The 22,593-nt window shown below is 35.8% G+C and overlaps 1 protein-coding gene and 1 non-coding gene across 2 annotated transcripts; one reads left to right on the top strand and one right to left on the bottom strand.

Moving 5' to 3' along the window:
• Nucleotides 1–7,890: 7,890 nt before the first annotated feature.
• On the bottom strand, nucleotides 7,891–8,926 carry LOC104605349 (RING-H2 finger protein ATL56-like). Its single transcript, XM_088893673.1, has one exon. It carries the CDS (start codon nucleotides 8,800–8,802, stop codon nucleotides 8,182–8,184), a length of 621 nt encoding a protein of 206 aa, XP_088749799.1. The 5' UTR covers nucleotides 8,803–8,926; the 3' UTR covers nucleotides 7,891–8,181.
• Nucleotides 8,927–16,624: 7,698 nt separating this feature from the next.
• On the top strand, nucleotides 16,625–16,731 carry LOC148789795 (small nucleolar RNA R71). The gene has a single exon (XR_016079901.1). It is a non-coding gene; the product is annotated as a small nucleolar RNA R71 (small nucleolar RNA).
• Nucleotides 16,732–22,593: the final 5,862 nt, after the last annotated feature.

Here is a 22,593-nt window from a genome sequence, read left to right as displayed (position 1 = left end):
AAAGTTGTTGATAAACTCTTTTGAAAAGTTCTAATGATCTGAAAGAAACAGTTGTGTTAAATGATGAATTGATTACTCTTCAAGAAAGAAGAAAAAGAGAAAGAAGAATGCATCAAGTTCCAATGCTTTCATTTGTGTTTACTTTTTTTAGGACTTGATGTAATCATTTCCAGGAATGCACACAAAATGGTTTAATTAACTTACCTCGATTTAACCAAAACCTTTAAGCCCAATAGTTAAATGAGTAGATTTCCTCCAATTTTTATATTGAGCATAAATGTAAAAGTTCTAAGTGTAGAGGCCTAAGGAGTCGACTCTCAGATGTTTGGAATCGCCTACATGAAGTTTCTAATGTTGGACATAGTCATTAGTCAACTTCCATGCCATAAAGAAATTGTACTAAGACTGATGTCACTAAGTAATTTACTATCCATTAGCAGTAGTTGACTAACTGTGATAGTTGAGCCTGGTGTCACATTAGCATTGGTTAGTAGTTGACTATTGAAACAAGGATATTTGACTATGCCTGTCAACTGAGAAACAGACCATGCCTGGTGTCACATTTAGTTGTCGATTACCAGAGAGAAAGATTCTCTTGCGAGTAGTATACCATCAGAACCTAGAAATAGACTACTTGGCCATAGTGGTCGACTGTTTCACAAAGAACAATTAGTTTTTTTACCATTTGAAGGCTCATTACTCTTTCATCTTCTAGTAAGCCTTCAATCTTGTTGGAAGAAGCTCTAAACATGTTTATGAATGGTTTAATCACTTCCCAATAAATTGATAATAGTTACAAGCATTCTAAACTTGACTTATGCTATAAAAACATGAGTTTAAACTAAAAAACTAGAAGAAAATGCATTGAGTTATGCTTTGAAAAGGAAAACGAGAGCATAGCAAGAGAGCAACCTTGTTTGAAGAGACTGTAAACTAAAAAAGAGTTTTTGTCTTGGGAGAAAAAATCTTGAAAAAGCTATATGTGCTTCATTAATTGGTTTTCTCCAATAATCTTTAATCTCTTCAAGTTTATTAAGCCCATATTTGTTTATATTCATTCTTGTATTTGAATAGTTTGTTCCCTATTTACATACCTACCTAACTAAAGATATTCATTATTGTTCTTTAATTGTGTAAATTTGTTGTAATTAGTCAGCTAGTGGTTTCTAGTTGATACTAGTTAAGTGTTTAGATATTGGATACTAAAAAGTTTGGGATAGCACCAAATCTATCCAATTAAAGGTCTTATTGGCACCTAAAAAATTCAATTATTATGTGAGTGTCTTGTTGACACTGGGAAGTCTAACTAGTTGCAAAGGTTTTGCTGGCATGTGCGAAATCCAATTAATTTAGTGGAAACTCTTAGGTGGCAGTGTACTTGGGGAGAGGGCATAGGCCTTGGTTGGCCAAACCTCTATAAATCTTGTATGATTTTCATTTTTTTGCAGTTTCTTTTCATACTTATTGGTACTAGTAATTAAACATGTGCATCGCACGTGGAAATATTATTATTATTATTATTATTATTATTATTATTATTATTATTGTTGTTGTTGTTGTTGTTGTTGTTGTTGTTGTTGTTGTTGTTGTTGTTGTATTCCATTTCTATCATAAATAAAAATATTTTTTATTTCAACAATTATTTTATTTAATGTAATGAATATACAACATTAAAAATGTTCCCAAATGTTTTCGATAAAATTCTGTACTTTTTCATTTTTTGGGTTCTATCTTTTTTAAATATTTATTATTCTATTATGACATCATGAGTTTCTTTGAAAAGTTGAATCATTGACCCACCATCTAAATAATAAAATAGTTTAGCTTTCTGATCAGTTTTAAATTATATATTCCATCTATATTATATAAATAATTACTTATCACACTTAATTTTTGTTTGACAAAATTAATATATAATTTTTTATAAATTCTTTTGATTACTTGTACTTTTTTATTTTTTAAGGATGCATTATTTAACTATCACATCATCGATTGATCTATTTGACCCAAACCACTACAAAAAATAGTTTGATTTTTGGGTTGACATTAAATGTTGTATTACATCTCCATCATTGATAAATTTATTTCTTATGTATAATACTTTTTTTCAATATATTGAATGCAAAATATTAGAGATGTGTCCAAAATTTTATTTTTTATAAATATATACTATTAGATATGTGTGGAAAATTTTATCTATTTTTATTTTATTTTAGGGATTCTTTGTATTTTCTATTTTTAAAAAATTGTTAATAAAGTATCAAATCTAACCCAGGATCTTTTATTATTATTTTTTTATTCACTAAGGGGTAGCCCATCCCCATACTCATAACCCCAAAACACTTAATGGTGGTAATGAGAACGATCCCCAATTCTACAAGAACAAGCCAGCAGTCATACTATAATTGGGTGGTTCAGGATCAATTTTACCTATATTCAGCTCTACATAAATTTTAATTTCATCAGCTCCTTCGACTTCAATTTCATTTAATTTAAAAGTAAATAACCATGTGTAAAATCGGAAGACGTGTTGCTTGTGCGAAACATTGGGATGAGATGACCTTTAGCCTCCTTCTCTCATTTGTGTGATGGGATTCAGTCACTGCAAGGCCCGTTCGAACAACCATCATAGCCTTGCATTGAGAATATCTCTCTATGAAATAAAGCATAAAAGTACAGAGCTGTTTCCGATGCAAGGCTGAAAAGGCTGTTCGAACGGCCTTGCAGTGACTGAAGCCAATCTCCTCATTTGTATAGCTTTTGTTCCTTTTTCTTTTCTTTACTTTTTTCTTTTCTGGTGGAAGGTGTTTCATGTTTGCAAAAGGGGTCATCATCTATCTTCTGTCACGTAGCAAACCATATCAATCAAACTGTGGTTCCCACCCGGCAACCCTTCTAGAAGCCCACAGAACTCATTAGGAAATTCAATCCATGAGAGAAAAGTCATTGAATATGGACTCGTTCTCTGTTTATATAATCTGCTGCAACTTGCAAGAGATTCCCATGCAAAATGATTTTGATTTGAGAATTCGAAGGAAACCAGTGCTGCCAAGTACCGAGAGCAGAACAATAATCAATTTGAGTGCTCTCCACCTCAAATTCCTAATGTTATCGTCCAGTTTTGTCAGTGTCAAGGGGGAAAGATTCCTAATTCCAGAGAGGATGGTGTTTATAGGGGGTGGGCATAAATATATTTTGGAAACAAATAAAAGAATTCTAGGTGGACAGAACTCTAAAAAGCAGTTTCTTAGTATTGTGTAAATGGTAATGGTTGGGAGTACAAAGTGTAAAATCTAGTTTACTTTTGCCTTAGATTTGATTTTTAATCTACTTGTTTGTGAGAAATAAAATAGGAAGTAAGATGATGCATTATAACGGGGGTAGTAAGAGAGTTGCCTGTTTGGGAATGAGGTAGGAAACAAGATAATGTAACCCCTAACTTATATGAGAGAATTGAGGGCCGAGGAAGGTACATGGTGAAAATTTTGAGATGTAAAATTAATTAAGAAAATGAGTACAAGGAGACAATACAAATTGAGGTACAAATCATAATTAAAAACAAATAGATCCTAAAATACCGTCCCTTAAAATACCCTCACCCCATCCTTGAAAAAGATTAAAATCTCTTTTGACAGTTGTCAAAATACTTATCAAGTGCTCATTTAACGTGCCTACTAATATTGTGTCCAGTAGTTCCGGTCCCGGCATAAGTACCTTAAATGACCACTTGATAAGTATGCACAATATAAGTAAGCACGTTAAATGAGCACTTGATAATTATTTTGCCAACTGTCAAAAGTGAGTTTTAATCTTTTTCAAGGGTGGGGTGAGGGTATTTTAAGGGACAGGTGTCAAAAAAAATTTTCTAGTGCTCATTGGACGTGTCTATCTGATTCAAACTGGCTTATGCCTACTAGATCCGGTCCCAAATTATATTAGATGCAAAATTTATATCCGGTTCAGATTTGCACCGGCGAACAATCAGAGTCCCCTAAATCTTTTTCTTTTCAATAAAAGAATGAAACCAAGAATGGATAAATCAGAAAGAATGAGATTCCGTGTATGTGTATCAGGTCAATTAGAGATCACCCACTAACAACAAAACTGTCACCTTGTTCTTTGTCACTTCTCACAACACCAAAGCTGTGGGCGGATTGGTTGTTATCAATCATTATCAAACTAAGCTCTATCAATAGCAGGTTCAATGATTTCCATTCCCCCACAAATTACAAAACAAACACACTTTCCCTCTATATTGCCATCTTTATATTTCACGCGATAAAATTAAACAAGATGAGATCATCAATTGTGAGTCCTCACCTGAATTAGGCCCACAGAAATAGGTACAAGGCACACAAAGTGTTGATCATGACCAAGATATCTAGATCAGATCAACTTAAATTCAAATATTAAATTTAAACTCGTCTATAAGCAGAACAGGTTCGAATATGCCAGACCAACAAATCAATATTATATATTAAGTACTTATGGACCATGTATGATTCAATATTGCTTCAAATAAAAGGTTGTTAGTTTAAAACTAATAGGAGATGCTTCCTTAATTGATACGTAATAATATGCCAAATCTTTCCTACTTCCTATAATCCACCATATAAAAAAGGATGAAACTCAGAAATAAAATAGCATATGGGTAATTTATATCCCCATCATTCTGTCTCTCCTTGCTTAAGATCATTTGATCCTTCCAAACCCATCCATGATCAGAGAGAACCCATTTCTATGACTAAAGTCTTCCCTAGATTACTGCAGAAAAAAGCACCATACCTCTATCAAAAAGATTTCGCCTTCCCTTACACTCACCAAATCCCATCAGGAAGCATTTGCAAAAAAGCTGAATATTTCTCTAATGCCTCCCGTTCAAGGGAAACCTCTTCGATGTGTCTTTTATAGTTTCATTGGGTAGTGGATACAAACATCTTTCAGGAAATTCTCTATTCGGTTGACCTTATGCACAGTGGAAAATATCTCCTTCCTATTATCATTTTCTTTTAGTTGAGGAAATGGAATAGACTTGTCTATGAAGAATATGATCTTAACATGCTCCAATACCACCCCAAATTAAATTTTCTCCTAAAATGAAATCACGTTTTATTAGCAAAAAAGTTCAGAAATGACCATGTGTATTGGGCATTTATCAAATTTTCAATTGGCTCGAACCGGAACCAAGCCGGATGTAGTTGGAATTCTTCAAATCTGGCAACTTGACTTCCACACCGCAACCTAAAAACAGCCCAAAAAAGTACACAGAAAGGTACTTTGCCCAATCAAAACCAAGAACCATACAATAATTTTGAAAATGGAAAATGCAATAATCCCCCCATAGAAATGGAATCCAACTCAAAAATATATATATATATTATAAATACACGATTACATATATTCATACACAAACAACTCTGCCAGTGTGACCGTGTCTCACACGGTTACACCACCAGACCCAAGCCCAGATAAAGGTGGAGGGATGCACACTGCATCAGATTGGCATCCAGCATATATTTTTCAAAACTTACATGAACATGGATCCTGATTTAAGCATCAATAATTTAACAATGGATATGGCATTAAACAGTAACAGACTGGTGAAACAGGATTCATGTAGATGACCCCATATTAGTTGGGACGATGATCATGACACACACACACACATATTGCCTTATAGTTTGAGTGATGTGAAATATCCAGTTCACTTTGCCTTCCATTACAGAATATTTGCATTTTCTAACTTAGCAAATGAACCAAACTCTTTCCAAATCAGCCTTCACACTCCATAAGAGCTAAAAATCAGCACCATGAGATCCAAAACAACTTGTAATGAGAAAGTGAAGGGGATGACTTGCTTCTTCCCACTCCTTGAGATGAAACATGATAGACGTCCAAAGATTAATCAAAAGGTCATTGGAGTAGTTATTTAAGGACTTCAACTTTAGTCTGTTCTCTAGTCACTGGAGTAGTGTTTTGTGGGATATTGATTTCGTACTGTGACACTTTCCTTTTTACAGTATTGCACCTGCTTTGATGTACTTGGCTGTTGAGGAAACTTTTCCCTCAGAAACTTTTATCCTTATTTCCATTAATAGAAAATTCACCTTTTCTCAAAAAGTAATCAAAAGGTCCATAATAATTTTTATTGCATTAGTATTCCACAAGAATAAAAGGGTGTTAGACAAGAAAAGGAACTTTAAGTGCCTGTCCAAAATCACCAGAAAGCAGAGCAAGGATACCAAAACAGAAAAGAGCCTTATAAAGAGTGCCTGTCCATGTACACATCTGTGCTGCCCATCATATAAACAAGAGCTCCTCATACAACTGAGATATACCTCCATTATCTCCAATTCCTAGTCATTTATCTTCTTGTTTGAAACAAAAGAAACCTGTTTTCTTTCAATCCCCACCTTACCCAACAACAATCATCACCATCATAGACATTAATGACCATGGAAGTGTACACCAGGACAAAAAAAATATTAGAGTTGGTTGTTACCAAAACACCCCTGAATATGCATTCTTGTTCGTCTTACATTTGCATATGTCACCATATCCAGGATTATAGCATATTTCTTCTTATTATTTACAATCCTAGACTCCAATATTCATTAGCACCTATAACAATCCGCAAAAGCAACACTCATGAAGGAAACCATTACCCCAAATCCATTTCATGAACTCTCATCCTATCACCATTACGAACTTCAAACTGTTTGATAGGATTCCTAAAATACCTTTTAAATGCTTTGCAGACTTTGGTTCTACAATTTAATCCAAAATTCATTATAAACCCAATCTTCACATCAGCTTTCATTGCTATCCTCCAGAACATATTAGCCTCATTGACCTTTTGATCTTGCCTCTACAAAGAACATACTAAATTCAACCTAGGATTTGCAACTTCTACTCATGGGAACACTAACCCCATGGACATGGTGGTTGGTATGTTTTGAAATGGCTGTTTGAGTCTGATCTTGTGATAATGTTCTGCCCCAAAAATGGTAATTAGTCCCTACTCATCCTCTAATGACATCATCAAAAAATAACAAAATCAATTACCTATAAATCAAAGGAAACCAGTCAATCTGTTCTCCATAGCCTTGGCAGTGCCACCATGATTCATGAGAGCTTTTTCCCATGGGTATTCACTGAATTTGATTTGAACCATTCAGTTTATTTTAACTCCTAGGCTGTGACACCTAGATACCTGTATAAGGGTGCTCTATCGTGTTGGATACTTCAATTTATTTTTAGTGTAAGCTACCAAGTGTCCAACCGTGTTCTAGCCATTTCTTTTATGTCCTGGCAAACTGACAAAATGTATTTTCTATGCTCAAATCCAAATTATAAGTCATAACAATTCCAAGTTGTTAGGATAAAATAAATAGAAAGAAAGAGAAAGTAGTTGAAGGCGGATGAAACCTTCTATTGCTCTCAAGAGTAAATTTACTCAATTCTTTCATAGCTTTGCTACCCAACTCCAACAGTCCAACCATAAACTCGTGCACTAACCTTCCAACAGTCTCTCCTTATCACACACTGGTAATGCTTTAAAATAGTCTATTTACACCTAACAACCTAACATCCATCAAACAATCATATTTTATTTCTTAATCTACACGACTGATGACTCCTATCCTACCAATACCAAGATAAGGCAATCTATCATGCTATTTGTATGCCAATAGCTAACAGTTCAGTCTCACCATTACCAATAAGTATAGAAGCAATTAAGCAGTTCAATCCCACCATTAAAACCCTAATCTGAAACTCCAAGACCATAAGCCCATGAATATATCTGATTATGAATTTGGTGCGCTTCCACTCTTTATAAGGCTCTTGCTCCACTCTACGATTCGTACTAATCCATCGAAATAAAATATATAGAGAAAAGAAGTGTATAAGTGAACCCAAAATTTACATTGTCTAATATATGAACTACATCAGGAAAAAAACACCCAAATAGTGGGGCAAAACTTACAAATTTTATCAACCTCTGAACCAGGGTTCTACTATAACTTTACAAATCGGCGAAGGAACTCGCCTCAGACCCTGATAGCCCTTACTTTCCTGGAATCCTCCGGACAGAGCTCGAGCCCAATTCGACCCCAGAACCAGGGTTCTACTACAACTTTACAAATCGGCGAAGGAACTCGCCTCAGACCCTGATAGCCCTTACTTTCCTGGAATCCTCCGGACAGAGCTCGAGCCCAATTCGACCCCAGAACGGCAAATTGGACAAGCAGGCACTTTTACTAGCCACCCATCGATGCAATTCACATGGAACACATGCTTACACCCCCGAAGAACCCGGCACCGCTCTCCGTCCCGGAACCCCTCCAAGCAAACGGCGCAATCACTGTTGAACCCATTCTCTGCGGCCGCCCCGTAATCGAAACAGGGAAGCTTCTGAAGATCCTCCGGCGATAACCCAACACAGAATTTCACATCATCTCCGCCTGAGCTACGGAAACGGGAGCGCCGCCGCCTCCGGCGGCGGAAGGCTCCACTGGAAACGCAGATGTGGATGAGGAAGATGATAGCGATGCCGACAAAGAGGAAGAATAGTGAGATCACGAACGCCATGACAATGGCCTGGAGGAAGAAGGAGAGCAGCCTAGGGTTTGGTTTCATTGACACATGCAGTGACCGGATTACAATAGGTGGCGGCGGTGGTGGCGAGATCAGAAGCCCACGTGCCCGGGGCGGTCGTGATGGTGGTGACGGAGGTGGACCGCCGCTTGAACTTTCATTAATGAAGAGCATGTTAGCGTCGTCTTCGTCCTCGATAGACATCTCTTATCTCTCTGATGAATAATGAATCTGAAATTACGAGATCACCAAATATATGTACGAGGGAAGAACAGCCTGAACAGAGAGAGGTGGGTCTTTGGTAGACAAGAGTCTTTCGAGACTTTATCACTTGAGACATGAAAAGTCAGTTAAAGACCATATTTTTGTCGCTTTGTGTTTGTTTTCTAAATGATATTGTACTGTTGGTACTATAAATAATTAAAGTTAGACAATTAGATTGAGAGATTACACTATTGATTCAATCAGAACCGTCTAATTTGTGTGGACGAGGAGAGTAATCCCATTACCTTCTTATTTACATTTTCTTGATGTGGAACCCACAAAATGAAATTTTCTTTTTGAAAATGATGGATAGGACAAGATTCTCTTTTGAGAAATCTGGAGCCAATTGGGTGGCGACGGAGGACGATTCTAGGGTGGGCAGCAGCAGCAATCAGCAAAACTGGTATGGTGGATTTTGAGCGGCACACAGAGAAGAGGAGCAATGAATCTGAATACTGGATTAATCTGTTCTGTACTTCTGTTGGAACAAGATGAGGCTCGACTAGTTCATATTTATATTTATCTAGTTCTAACCCCAACAATAAAAGTCTAAAACTTTGGGGACACGTCCCGGGTTATGGTGAAAATGGGATCTTGATGATCTTGAACAATCATTTAGATTGGTCTACAGATCAGATGGTTAATGGTGGTCCAGTTAATATTTTGATTTTTTTGGAAAGATAATAGTTAATATTTTGTTTAGGGAGTTCTCATGGAGAATGATTCAGCGGTGGTAGGTAGATTCTAAACTTCTAATGTTTGTGCTTAAGGAGTTGGGAATAGTGAATTGTATGTCCCTTGGCCTTGAGGTTCAAACTCAACCTAAACTTCTAATGTTTGTTTAGGTTCCATCTGTTTCTTGTACAAATTTCATTTGCATTGGTACAAATATATAAGAAAGCAAATTTGTACAAGCTATATACTTGCAAGCAGTATTGTAAAGATAAATTTAGGTGGCGTTTGATAATTATGAAGTCTGAAGTCTCAAAAAGTAATAGTTTTAAAATTTGAAAAGCAACATGTGGTGTTTTTTTTTTTTTTTGGGATTTTCTGAAGACTCTGAACAAGTAATATTTTTTGTATTCAATCATTCTTCAAACATCTAAAAACGTGAGATTTTACCATTTTAACATTGGAAATAGGAGTGTTTGGTAATTTTGGTTCAAAATAACACTATTTCATACATTTTCATAAAAAAAATCAATAAAACAATATGTAGGGACGCAAACAGATCGGGTCGGATTCAAATCAGGGTATATCTTACTCCGATCCGATATATTATAGCTTCAATATCTCACAAATATGGTTCATATTTGATCCGATAAGGGTGTTGGATATCCAAATATGATTAAATCCGATTTAATTTAAAAAAAAAGTTAATAAATTATTAAAAGAAAAAGAAAATATAATAGTACAAAAAAATACATGTACTTTTTCAAGTATTTTCATCATATATATGCATGTTTTTTATAAAATAAATAAATAATATTAAAATTTACAAAAATGCAATAACATCTATACATACATACATAGGTCATTGAAAAGATTGGCCCTCTATGAGGCCATTACGGTATGTTTCTTTCCCTAGGTTTTTGCTAACATATAGACCTCAGATTTCTACTAGCTTTGTGTTCTACAAAATGTGTATGTAGTGACCAAGTTGTGAATAAGTAGCGTGGCCTGTGGAAGTATGAGATGGAGGGCACCGAGGCAACGATGAAGTCGAGCTAGAAGAGGCCAAGAACGTGCCCAAGGCCAAGGAGGAGGAGAACAAGAAATTGAGCCATCAGGTATATGACCTAAGGGTGAAGCAAACTTTGGTGAAGAATATGATGAAAGAGACCGAAGCGAGAGTAGCTCGGGCCAAAGAGGAGGCTGTGGCCGAGCTCAAGGCCACAAACGAGTTTAAGACCATCTTGGTTGACTTCAACATTGGCTCTTATCAGTTCGGCTTCACTCATTGCAAGAAGAGGGTCATGTGGCTCTTCCCCAATATGTTTGAGCTGTTAGATCGTGAGATGTTTGAATAGTAGGCCAAAAAAATTGAGGTAGGGAATAGGGCTAAAATAATTGGCCACGCCAAGGGGGATTGAAGTAATTTGAAAGAAAATGTTAAAATTAAAAAATTGAATGTCCATTTCTTTATGTTTATATTGAGTATCAAGGAAGAGGTGTTTATATTGAGTATGTTTATATTGAGTATCAAGGAAGAGGTGTTGGAGGGGGGGGGGGGAGTATTAGAAAATAAGATCACTAAATCTCAAATTGGCTAGTTGGTGCAATTCAAGAAGTGGGGTTGAAGAGTCTTGTTTGGGTCCATGTATTGGGATTCCCGTCTATGCTTAAAACATGCAAACGTTTTGGGCTATAGGGAATGCCTATGGAAGCCTGGTAGGGCTGTTCACAAACTATTGTAAACCGGTCAAACTGACCAAACCAAACCAATTTGACCCGATATGATCAGTTTCTAAAATGATCCGGTCGGTCTCGGTTTAAAACATGATAAAAACCGATTACACGGTTCGGATGCGGTTATCCTTTTCGTAATCTGACGTGAAACCAACCCAAACCGCTAGACATATATATGTATATAAGTTATGACCTTCATACTTTACGTGCTTTTGTCTTTTTTTTTTTTCTTTTCGTTTCACAACTGTTGTTGTCCTAGTTTGTCTTTTCAGCCATGTCTCTCCATTTAATGAATCCTAACAGTACAACAGCTGGCGGATTGCAATCGTAGGAGCATAGGTAGATGGGCAGACTGACACTTTATGTTATAAAAGAATTATTTCGGTTTTGCTTAATTAAAACCGATTAAGCCGATGTAAAACAAAATGAAAAATGTGGTCAGTTTTCACTGTTTGTTGGTCGGTTTCGGTTGGTCTTAAACCCACCCCAATTATTTCGGTTTGGTTGACAAAATTAAATGCAACCGAACCAAACCAACCCTTAAACATCTCTAAAGTTTGGAATGTTCAAAAAAAATTAAGCCATCTATGAACAAGTTGAAGAACTTGATAATGGTACAGGCTTTGTTTGAAGTCAAGGAAATCCACTTGGTTTCGTGGAATTAAGCTTTAAACTATATTAGGGAATGGCATGACTTAAGATTAATGGTTGAGGGGTGTACTTGTTATGATGGTTTGATGAGATGCCATCCGTCGTGCTTGGTTGAAGTTAGGAAAGTTATAGTCATGTAGGGAAAGGGGAAAGTCGAAAGGTCAAGAGGCTTGAAATTTATAAGTTGAATATGAGAGTATTTTGGGAAATGAAAATAATTATTTTATGTGAATGGGGTGGGGTTTTCAAAGATCACATGGAAGGGGAGGGTTAATGTTCATGTAAGTGAAGGGACTCGAATAGTTGACATCTTGCATAAAACAAGGGAAGAAAGTTTATTAGAACTAAGAATAACAGGAATGGATCTGTTTCATTTAATTCTTTAGTTGGCAACCCTCCAAATGGTAGGAATAGGATCAAAATCACATAACCATAGGTTCTCCATGGTATGGCTGACATCCCAATGATAGTTTTGTAAGCAGTACGGTACGCCCAAAGTGCGTCAAAAAGATGTAAAAACCAATCTTTGCGGTTCAGGTTGACCGACTTTTCCAAATTTTGCTTGACCTCTTTATTAGCTAACTCAACTTGCCCATTGGTCTATGGATGTTAAGCAGTTGACACCTTGTGAATAACACCATACCTACACATCAAATCTTCAAAAGAACAACTATAAAAATGTGCCCCTTGATCACTAATAACCACACGTGACGTACCATACTACTTAAAAAACTATCCTTGGGATGTCACCATACCGACTCATTTATGGGAAAGCGTATCATTAACTTGCGGAGCTTGAGAATAAAGCTTATTAGGCTGTTAAAACACTTAACTTTGATTTAAATGATGTAGGTATTCAAAGGAAGTTACAATTGTCACAAATAAAAGAACTGAGGAACGATGCATATGACAATTCTAGGATCTACAAGGCTAAACTGAAAGCAGCTCATGATAAACAGATCCTAAGGAAGAATTTTGAGCCAAACTAGCGGGTACATCTTTATGATTCCCATTTGCATCTCCACCCAGGAAAGCTGAGATCTAGTTGGACGGGTCCATTTGTGGTGAAACGAGTTTTTCCCAACGGTGCTGTTGAGATTGAGGATCCGACCGATGGGAGAGTTTTCCGAGTTAATGGACAACGATTGAAGCATTATGTGGAGAGGGTAGACCAACCTGAGGAGATCACTCTTGTGGCTCTAGTCTACAATGCTTAATCAAATTCTATCTGCTTTTGTTTTTCTTTTATTAGTTTTTATGTTTCCTTCCTCTAGTTGATAAATTTGCAGGTCTAGTCTCAATCCATTGCTCAAGTGTCCTCCATCCTTTGCTCTGTTATTTCTTTTATTTTTATGCTAGTGAGGACACTGTCTCGTTTAGGTTGGGGGTGGTAGCATTACATGCACATTCTATGCACACCTTTTATATACATTCTTTTTGTGTTAAAAAGAAAGAGACAACCAACACTTTGCTTATTGTTTTTATTCTGGTAGTTTTTGTGTGAATAAATTTGCATTGCATGTTTGACAAGCTTAGATTGGACTTTTTGCTTTTCTATGTAGGTATGATTTCAAAATTGTTTGGTTTAAGTCACTTTTTCTATCTTAATTATCAAAGAATAACTTTTGAAAACTTTTTGCGCACAATACTAAGCTTTGTGGTTAGATGGATCTTCAATATATATAACCAAGAGAATTGTCATGTTTAAGTGCACATTTTTCTATACTCACACATCTTTTGTGAGTGAGTAGAGAGAAGATGTGTGAGTAGAGAGTTGAGGAAACAACTTATGAATTTTCATTGATTTGTTGAATTGGTTAGTTGCTGTTTAGAATGACATTACTTGGTTTGAGGAATGATTGGATGATAAGCTGATGGATGATACTAGTAAAAAAAAAAGAGGGAGCTAGTTTGTGTTATGTTATGTGAAGCCTTTGGAATAACATGTGTAATATTAGTTATGTGAGAAACTCTACACTTTTCCCACTTTGTTTTTTTTTTCTTTAACAAAGAAGAAGAAAACTCAGTACAATAAAGTCTTCCGCCAATTCAGAAGACAAACTTTTTTTCTTAGGGAATAGTCTTTCTCACTAGGCTCTTTTTGTATTTGTATTACTCTCATATTTGACTAATTGAAATCCTGAAGCTAGTTTGTAGTAAGAGTAGTGGAATTCTAAATAGCTAATTTTCCCATCTTCTGATCAAGGTTCGTTTGTTTGTTTATCCGTAAATTAGGTCGTTTTCTTTGAGTGATTATCTGATTTTCAACTCTATGAGAGAAATTCTTTGCCTTAAAACAGTTTACCTATGAGGATATGGAGTTGAGGCTTTTACTTTGATTAATTTTCAAGGCTATATGTGTTGCGGTTTGTGGTATGAAGGTTTTGCTTAATTCACACACCTTCACTTTTGGAGTTATAATTGAAGTAATCATGATAGCATTTGTGATCTTTTTCTGACCTTTTTTGTTTGAAATGCCTAGGTGGTTTTGCTATATTTCCGTTTAAACTAATCATCATGCTTTGTCTTCTTATTTAAACTTGAATTTTTAGGGACTAGCAATAAATTGGTTGGGGGTTGTGATGAAAGCATGAAAATGTATATCTACAGTGTGCTCAACAATTGACATTTGTAAAATAAAGAGCTTAAAAGTAGTATTCTTCCATAGTAATCTTATAAATGTTAATTTTATTATTTGTGCAATTTTTATGCTGGAAGGATTAATAATTGAATGGAGAAAAGCCCAAACATATGTCCAAGAAGCCCAAGCCCAAGTTCCATGGCCCAAGCATGAGTGCTGATTTGTTTCCTGTTTTACATTGAACAGGGTCGTATTTTGGGCATAACTTTTTCTATAGATGTTCGAATTCCATGATTCTTGAAGATATGAGATATGGACAGATAAGAGATAGGGCTATAATTCATCTGTTGATGAATTTTTCTAAATCAGTTTCCATCAAGGCGAAAAATGGGGAACAATACGCAGGTCTGGGTTGAGCAGTTTGAGGAGCCTGATGGCACAATAAAAGGGGAAAAATCTGACCTAAAAGGGCATGACTCCCGGAGGTTATTTTAGCATTATTTTCTCATTCTTTCATAGAGAGAACACGAGAGAATGATGTCCAAGCACGGCTAAAGCTTCAACAGGGCTAGGGAGGATCTTGATTGATGAGTTTTACTTGTTATTTTGCTTTGATTCCTTGAAAGATTTCATCGTTTAATTTTGTTCTTGAGAGATTCTTAATTATCTTTAGATTTGATAAACCCAGAAGTTATATTCTCCAATTTCCATATGAGGTTAGTCATGCTCTTTTTATGTGCAATTTGTTAGAAGATAATTGATTGGGTAGATTTATTTTATTGGTTGATTCTTTAGTGTAATACTGTCAGTTTGATATTTTGTCACTCTTGGATAGCTTGTAAGAATAGATCACTTTGTTCTTCATTGAAATTAATTTTCTTAGAATAAATACTTTTGTTCTTATCATTGGTCTTCAAAGTTATATTTTCTGATTGTTTGTTTGGGATGTGAAACATGTAATTGAGTAATAAATAGGAATCAAAGTTGAGAATAGTTGAACAAATCAATCAAGTGAATCTCGAAGCCTTGTTCATCACAATATTACTTTTCATCCTTTAACCATTGTTACTTTTATTCAAATATTGTTATTCTTATTTTTTGAAAATCTTTTTTTTTAGTTTATTTACTCTTAGCGATAACTCTTTTTGTTGGTTTAATTAGCTTCTTTGTGGATTCGACACCTAAAGCTACGCTTCAACAACTGCTTAGCCAAGGGTGATAATTTTGGGTGAGAACAAAATTTGGCGCCGTTGCCAGGGAAGCCAAATCAACAACTAAAGTTTAAACATTCTTTACTTTTCTTTTATTTCATTTGTTTCATTTTCTTTAGTTTCATTTTATTTTCTTGATCTCATTTTTCTTTTCTTCTTCTTGTAGGTTAAAAAAAAAAGACAGGGGCTTAGGGTGTATGAATAGATCGAGGGATGAAAGAGGGAGATTCATTAGACAGTTAGAAATAGAGCCACCACCACTCCCTGAAGAAGAAATAGCATCTAATTCATCTAATTCATCCTCTAATTCTGAAACCATGAGTCAACATGAGGACAATCCTATTAGGTCTTTAAAAGACTACCTACACCCCACCCGGACAACCACACCATCATGCATCATGTTTCTTCCTAATACACCACAATTTGAGTTCAAACCTGGAATGATCCAACTCTTGCCTAGTTTCCATGGTCTAGACAATGAGAATCCATATGTGAACATTAGGGAATTTGAAGAGGTAGTGGCCACCTTCCGTAGCCGAGCTGATACTACAGACACTGTTAGGTTGAAAATTTTCCCTTTCTCCGTGAAAGATAAAGCTAAGAGTTGGCTATACTCTTTGAGCATTGGTGTAGCCAAGGGTAACAGTGCTATCAGTGGCACTAGGATTAGGTGTTGAAATTTTTCCCTTTTTCTCTAACATGGTAAATCCCAGTTGGTCGTGACCTATTAGTACTATCAATGGCACTAGGTCTTGTCTAAGTGTGGGCTTTCTCAGCTAGTTCAATCAGGTAGTCTATGGCTTCTTCGGGGTCATTTTGCAAAAACTCCCCATTACACATTATCTCTATGAATTGGCGCTCCCTATTGGTTAAACCCTCATAAAAATAGCTAACTAACCTCCAACTTTCATACCCATGGTGCAAACATAGGTTCTGTAACTCTTTGAATCTCTCCCAGGCTTGGTATAAGGTTTCACTATCCTTTTGAGAAAATGTTGAGATCTGTCTCCTAAGGCTGTTGCTCTTATGGTGCGGGAAGTACTTGTTAAAGAAAGCTTGGGTCATCTCCGCCCATGTACTTATGGATCTCGGTCTCAAAGAGTATAGCCAACTCCTAACTTTATCTTTTAGGGAGAAAGGAAAAATTTTTAGCCTAACAGTGTCTATAGTATCAGCTCAGCTATGGAAAGTGGCCACTACCTCTTCAAATTCCCTAATGTGCACATATAGATTCTCACTGTCTAAACCATTGAAACTAGGCAAGAGTTGGATCATTCCAGGTTTGAAATCAAATTGTGGTGTATTAGGAGGAAACATGATGCATGATGGTGTGGCTGTTCGGGTGGGGTACAGGTAATATTTTAAAGACCTAACAGGGATGTCCTCGTGTTGACTCATGGTTTCAGAATTAGAGGATGAACTAGATGAATTAGATGTTACTTCTTCTTCTGGGAGTGGTGGTGGGTCTATTTCTAACTGTCTAATGAATCTCCTTCTTTCGTCCCTCGGTTTATTCATACACCCTAAGCCTCTGTCTTTTTTTTTTAACGTACAAAAAGAAAAAAAGAAAAACGAGATCAAGAAAATAAAATGAAACAAAGGAAATAAAAGAAAAGTAAAGAATGTTCAAACTTCAGTTGTTGATTTGGTTTCCCTAGCAACGACGCCAAATTTTGTTCTTGTCCAAAATTATCACCCTTGGCTAAGCAGTTGTTAAAGTGTAGCTTTAGGTGCCGAATCCACAGAGAAGCTAATTAAACCAACAAAAAGAGTTATCGCTAAGAGTAAATAAACTAAAAAAATGATTTTCTAAAAATAAGAATAAGAATATTCCAATAAAAGTAAAAATGATTAAATGATGAAAAGTAATATTGTGATGAACAAGGCTTCGAGATTCACTTGATTGATTTGTTCAACTGTTCTCAACTTTGATTCCTATTCATTACTCAATTACATGTTTCACATCCCAAACAATCGGAAAATATAACTTTGAAGACCAATGATAAGAACAAAAGTATTTATTCTGAGAAAATTAATTTCAATGAAGAATAGAGTGGTCTATTCTTACAAGCTATCCAAGAGCGACAATATATCAAACTGATAGTATTGCAGTAAAGGATCAATCCATAAAATAAATTTACCCAATCAATTATCTTCTAACAAATTGCACATAAAAAGAGCATGACTAATCTCACATGGAAATTGTGAAGAATATAACTTCTGGGTTTATCGAATCTAAAGATAATTAAGAATCTCTCAAGAACAAAATTAAACGTTGAAATCTCTCAAGGAATCAAAGCAAAATAACAAGTAAAACTCATCAATTAAGATCCTCCCTAGCCCTGTTGAAGATTTAGCCACGCTTGTACATCATTCTCCCATGTTCTCTCTATGAAAGAATGAGAAAATAATGCCAAAATAACCTCCGGAAGTCATGCCCTTTTAGATTTTTCCCCTTTTATTGTGCCGTTAGGCTCCTCAAACTACTTAACCCAGATCCGCGTCTTATTCCCCATTTTTCGCCTTGATGGAAACTGATTTAGAAAAAGTCATCAACAAATGAATTGTAGCCCTATCTCTTACTTATCCATATCTTCAAGAATGATTGAATTCAAACATCTGTAGAAAAAATTATGCCCAAAATACCAGACCCTGTTCAGTGTAAAACGGGAAACAAATCAGCACTCATGCTGGGCCATGGAACTTGGGCTTGGGTTTCTTGGACATATGTTTGGGCTTTCCTTCATTCAATTATTAATCCTTCCAGCATAAAAATTGCACAAATAATAAAACTAACATTTATAAGATTACTATGGAAGAATACTACTTTTAAGCTCTTTATTTTACAAATGTCAATTGTTGAGCACACTTTAGATATACATTTTCATGCTTTCATCAATGGCCTATGGATCTCATATGTACCCTACCATTCTCTATGTAATTAGAAAAAGTATATCTTCGTATTAATTACTACAATATACATTTTTAATGTGTAAATACCTTATTTTATAATCATTTTTACTTTAAATTTAGTCTTATTAACTCATATATCCATGTCTATCCATATTTTTGAAGCCAAAGGTGGATTAATTAATTCAACAAAAGGGTATCATCCAATACAATTGACCTGACAAACTCAGGAGGAGATGATTAGGTCAAACAACGATTGTATTTGAAAGCAAAGTTAGCTTGTGAGCTATTTTGTTACAAGATCTAGAAATATGGAGAAAACTGATCTATAAGAAATTTTGGATGAGATATCTACCTTCTAGAACATAAGAGCGAAGCCTCAAAAGTGGCTTAGAGTTGGAGGTGAGAATGTCTATCAAGTTTTTCATATCACTTTCAACTTGCATTGATTCTATGCCCAAAGAGATGGCACATCGAATTCCTTCAAGAATTGCAAGAGCCTCCTATTCTAGAGAGTAGTATAAGAAACGATCCCTCCCAAGGATAAAAGAGCCATAGTGATCTCTGATGACTATACCAATGGCAGCTTGGGTCACACTCTATCAATGTTAATTTTGAGAATGCCAATTGGGGGACTCAGCCATCGAGGAGTAATAGAAATACAATTCTCCGTCAGGACAAGAGAAACATTCCCTTCACGAAGCTTAATAGCATCCTTAATATGATCTTATATTGAAAGTAAAATGTGGTTGTAGTTGAGTGGGCACTTCTTAAATACAAACTTATTTCAAGATTTCCAGATGTACCACATGGCAATGACCCCAGTTGCAAAAATTGGAAAATAAGAAGTGTCATCGTGAACTTTGTTGAGGTGAACCACTCTTCAAACAATTGGGAGATATTGTAAAACTGATTGAGATGAGTCCAAATACCCAATAAAGCAAACCATAGAGGCCAGATAGCTAGACAATGAAAGAAAAGGTGGATAATCATTACTTCCTCTTTCAAAAAGAGAGGGCAAAGGGGATCAAAGGAAGTTGATCTACGAACAAGCTTAACATTGAGAAAAAGAGCATCTTTACAACAATGCCAAATAAACATTTTAATTCGAGGGATTAAAAGATCCATATTCTAGAAATGTTTCCAGCTAAGGCCACTACAAAGTCAAGGTGCATTTAAAGATTCTGATGCATTTGGGCTTAAGAGTTTGTATCTAGAATTGCAAGTGAATCTACCATGGGGTGAGGATCTACACTAATTTATCTTCAATAGAGGAGTCACAATCAGAGATCCGAATTTGTTGAATTTTCTGAATGAGCTCATCATTAAAAAAGGTTGTAAGAAGGGGATATTCCAACCATGACAATCATGTTTGATGAGCATTGCAACTTTGCTACATGGAAAATTCCTGTTTGGAGGCTTCTCAATCAGCTTAGAAGAGATCAAAGGGTTTCTAGAAATGTCCACTTCCCAATCATTAGAAATCAATCATTTATAATATTTGATTAAGTTGGCACGACAAGAAAGAAGACTTGACTAGAGAGGAGAATTAGAGGGCTTATGCTTTTAATCCTAGAAACTACAAGAACTTAGATATTTACCTTCAAGGAATGTTACCCATAAAGAGTTTTTCTGTCAAGAAAAGCCAAGCAAGTTTCATGATTAAGGCTTTATTATTCATTAAAGGATTACGGAGACCAAGACCCCTCTTCTCAAGAGGTGAAAGAAAAGAGTTTCAGGCTTTAAGATAGATCAACTTCTTCTTTGCAGACTTGCCCCACTATAAATCTCTACATAGATTGTTAAGCTCTTTGCAGATCGATGTAAGAATATGAAATGTAGTCATATGGTAAAGAGGCACTGAAGCAAGAATGGATTTGATCAAAGTAGTCTTACTAGCATGAGAAAGAACATTGGATTTCCATCCCTTTAGTTTGGATTTCACTTTGTCAATAATAAAATTCCAAGAGGCTTTTATTTTGGAGGTGTTGAGGAGAGGGCTTCCAATATAAAAATCTTCTCTTTTCATTTCAAAAAATGCCCAAGATATTCATAATGTTAAATTTTGTTGCATTGGGATTATTTTTACTAAAAAAATAGAAGATTTTCCAAAATTCACTTTCTAGCCAGACCACCAACAAAAGAGCTCAAGAATAGATTTGAATTGTTGGGCTTCATTAGGAGTAGCTTCTCAAAAAATCAGCAAATCATTCGCAATAGGTAAGGTGATAAAGCCTTTGAGAGTACCAATGTGTATGACTTCAGAAAGCATCATTGATAGCAAGCAATTCAAGGTAAATAATGAAAAGTTAAGGTGATAAGGGACAACATTGCCGAAGTCCTTTGTTGGGCTTGAAAGATTTGCTAGGGGCTCTATTAAGCGAAATTTTCAAAGAGGATGAAGCTAGACAATGGTGAATAAGATTGTAGAAAATTCCAGAGAAGCCTAAGCACTTCATGCAGTGAATTAGGAAAGACCATTCAACTCGATCAAAAGCCTTTGTGAGATCAATCTTTAACACGAAATTATTTGAACCACTAGAATGCTTGTTCATTAGAAGCTCTTTCAATCTATTTATAATGATCTTAGCAACAATTTTATAAGTAATATTTGCAAGTCCGATCGGCCTAAAATTGTTGGGTAGCATCACAACATCTTTCTTATGGATCAAAACTAAGAGAGCATCATTAATTTCAGAGATGAGTGAAGGGTTTTCAAGTAGAGAGTGAATAAAATTGCAAAGACCGTTACCCACGATACTCTGGCCATTTTGAAAGAAGAGACTGTGAAGGCCATTCGAACTTGGTGCTTTAAGAGGGTCCATAATAAAAAGAGTTTTTTTAATTTCATCAGTAGAGGGAGGCTTGCAAAGATGTAGATTTTCAAATAAGGAGATACAACTATCTAGCAGATGATGGGCCATGGAGTCAAAAAAATGGGGCTAAGGATGTGAACAGAGACTAAAATAGTCGCAAATAATCTCCACAATTAGAAATGGGTCAGAAGTCTAGGAGTCGTTCTCACATTTTTGTTGGAGGGGTTAGGATCCATCATATGGATGGCCGAAGCATATTGCCTGGGCGAAATTTCAAAAATCTCCTAATCCTTCTGGGAGTCGAATTCCATATGTTTTGAAAAACTGCATTTTTCGGATCGGTCTTGCACTAAACCAAACCAGATTTGAAACCAAACAAAGAGGGAGATTAATACCTGATATGGATACCATAAACACAGATCCCAAGGTGGAATTTCACACCCAAATCAGTCCTAAACCAGCATCCATTGAAGATTGCACAGTGTATAGGTGAAGTTGATTCAACAACACAAATTTTAGCAAAACTGCAACCCAACTGCTTGGATCGAACTGGGGAAGGTGATATTAAGATTCCTCTGAATTTTTCTTGCAAAAATTATAAGAAAACTGATTTCTATCAGTTCTTGAAAGCCTAGGTCGTGATAGGGTTTCTTGGAAGACAAAAGAGAAGAAGAGAGAACAAGAGAGAACAAGAGAGAGTGGTCTTCTAGTCTGGTTCGCCTTCTTCTTCTTTTATCTATGGAATACTCTCCTAATCAAATTAGGAGATTATCCAAACCTAATTTGGATCTAGAATCTATTAAGAGATAAACCTTATTCTCTTAAAAGGATGGGTGCTCCATACCCATTTCCAAACCCAGATTTGATAAACTGTTATGTGACAACTTACTTAATCTTATTAATTATGGGCCTTAGGCCCATTTCCTTCAAAGGCTCATGACCCAAGATGTTGTATGGCCAACTTAGGCCTGATTTGTATGGCGTGAGACTCTACAATGACCTCATATAAGTCCACATGGGTTTGGCCCAGCCTCTATGAAAAGGCTTAACCGAATGTACTACAAGCACAGTGAACCCTTGAGTACATTACTATGGGCTCAATATGTGCCAACATGTACACCTAAATGATCATTGAATTCAACCATCCTATGAA

The sequence above is a fragment of the Nelumbo nucifera genome, chromosome 8, assembly GCF_055504915.1.
Source record: "Nelumbo nucifera cultivar China Antique chromosome 8, China Antique-T2T, whole genome shotgun sequence".
Taxonomy (NCBI): domain Eukaryota; kingdom Viridiplantae; phylum Streptophyta; class Magnoliopsida; order Proteales; family Nelumbonaceae; genus Nelumbo; species Nelumbo nucifera.
This window is presented reverse-complemented; position numbering and strand designations above follow the sequence as displayed.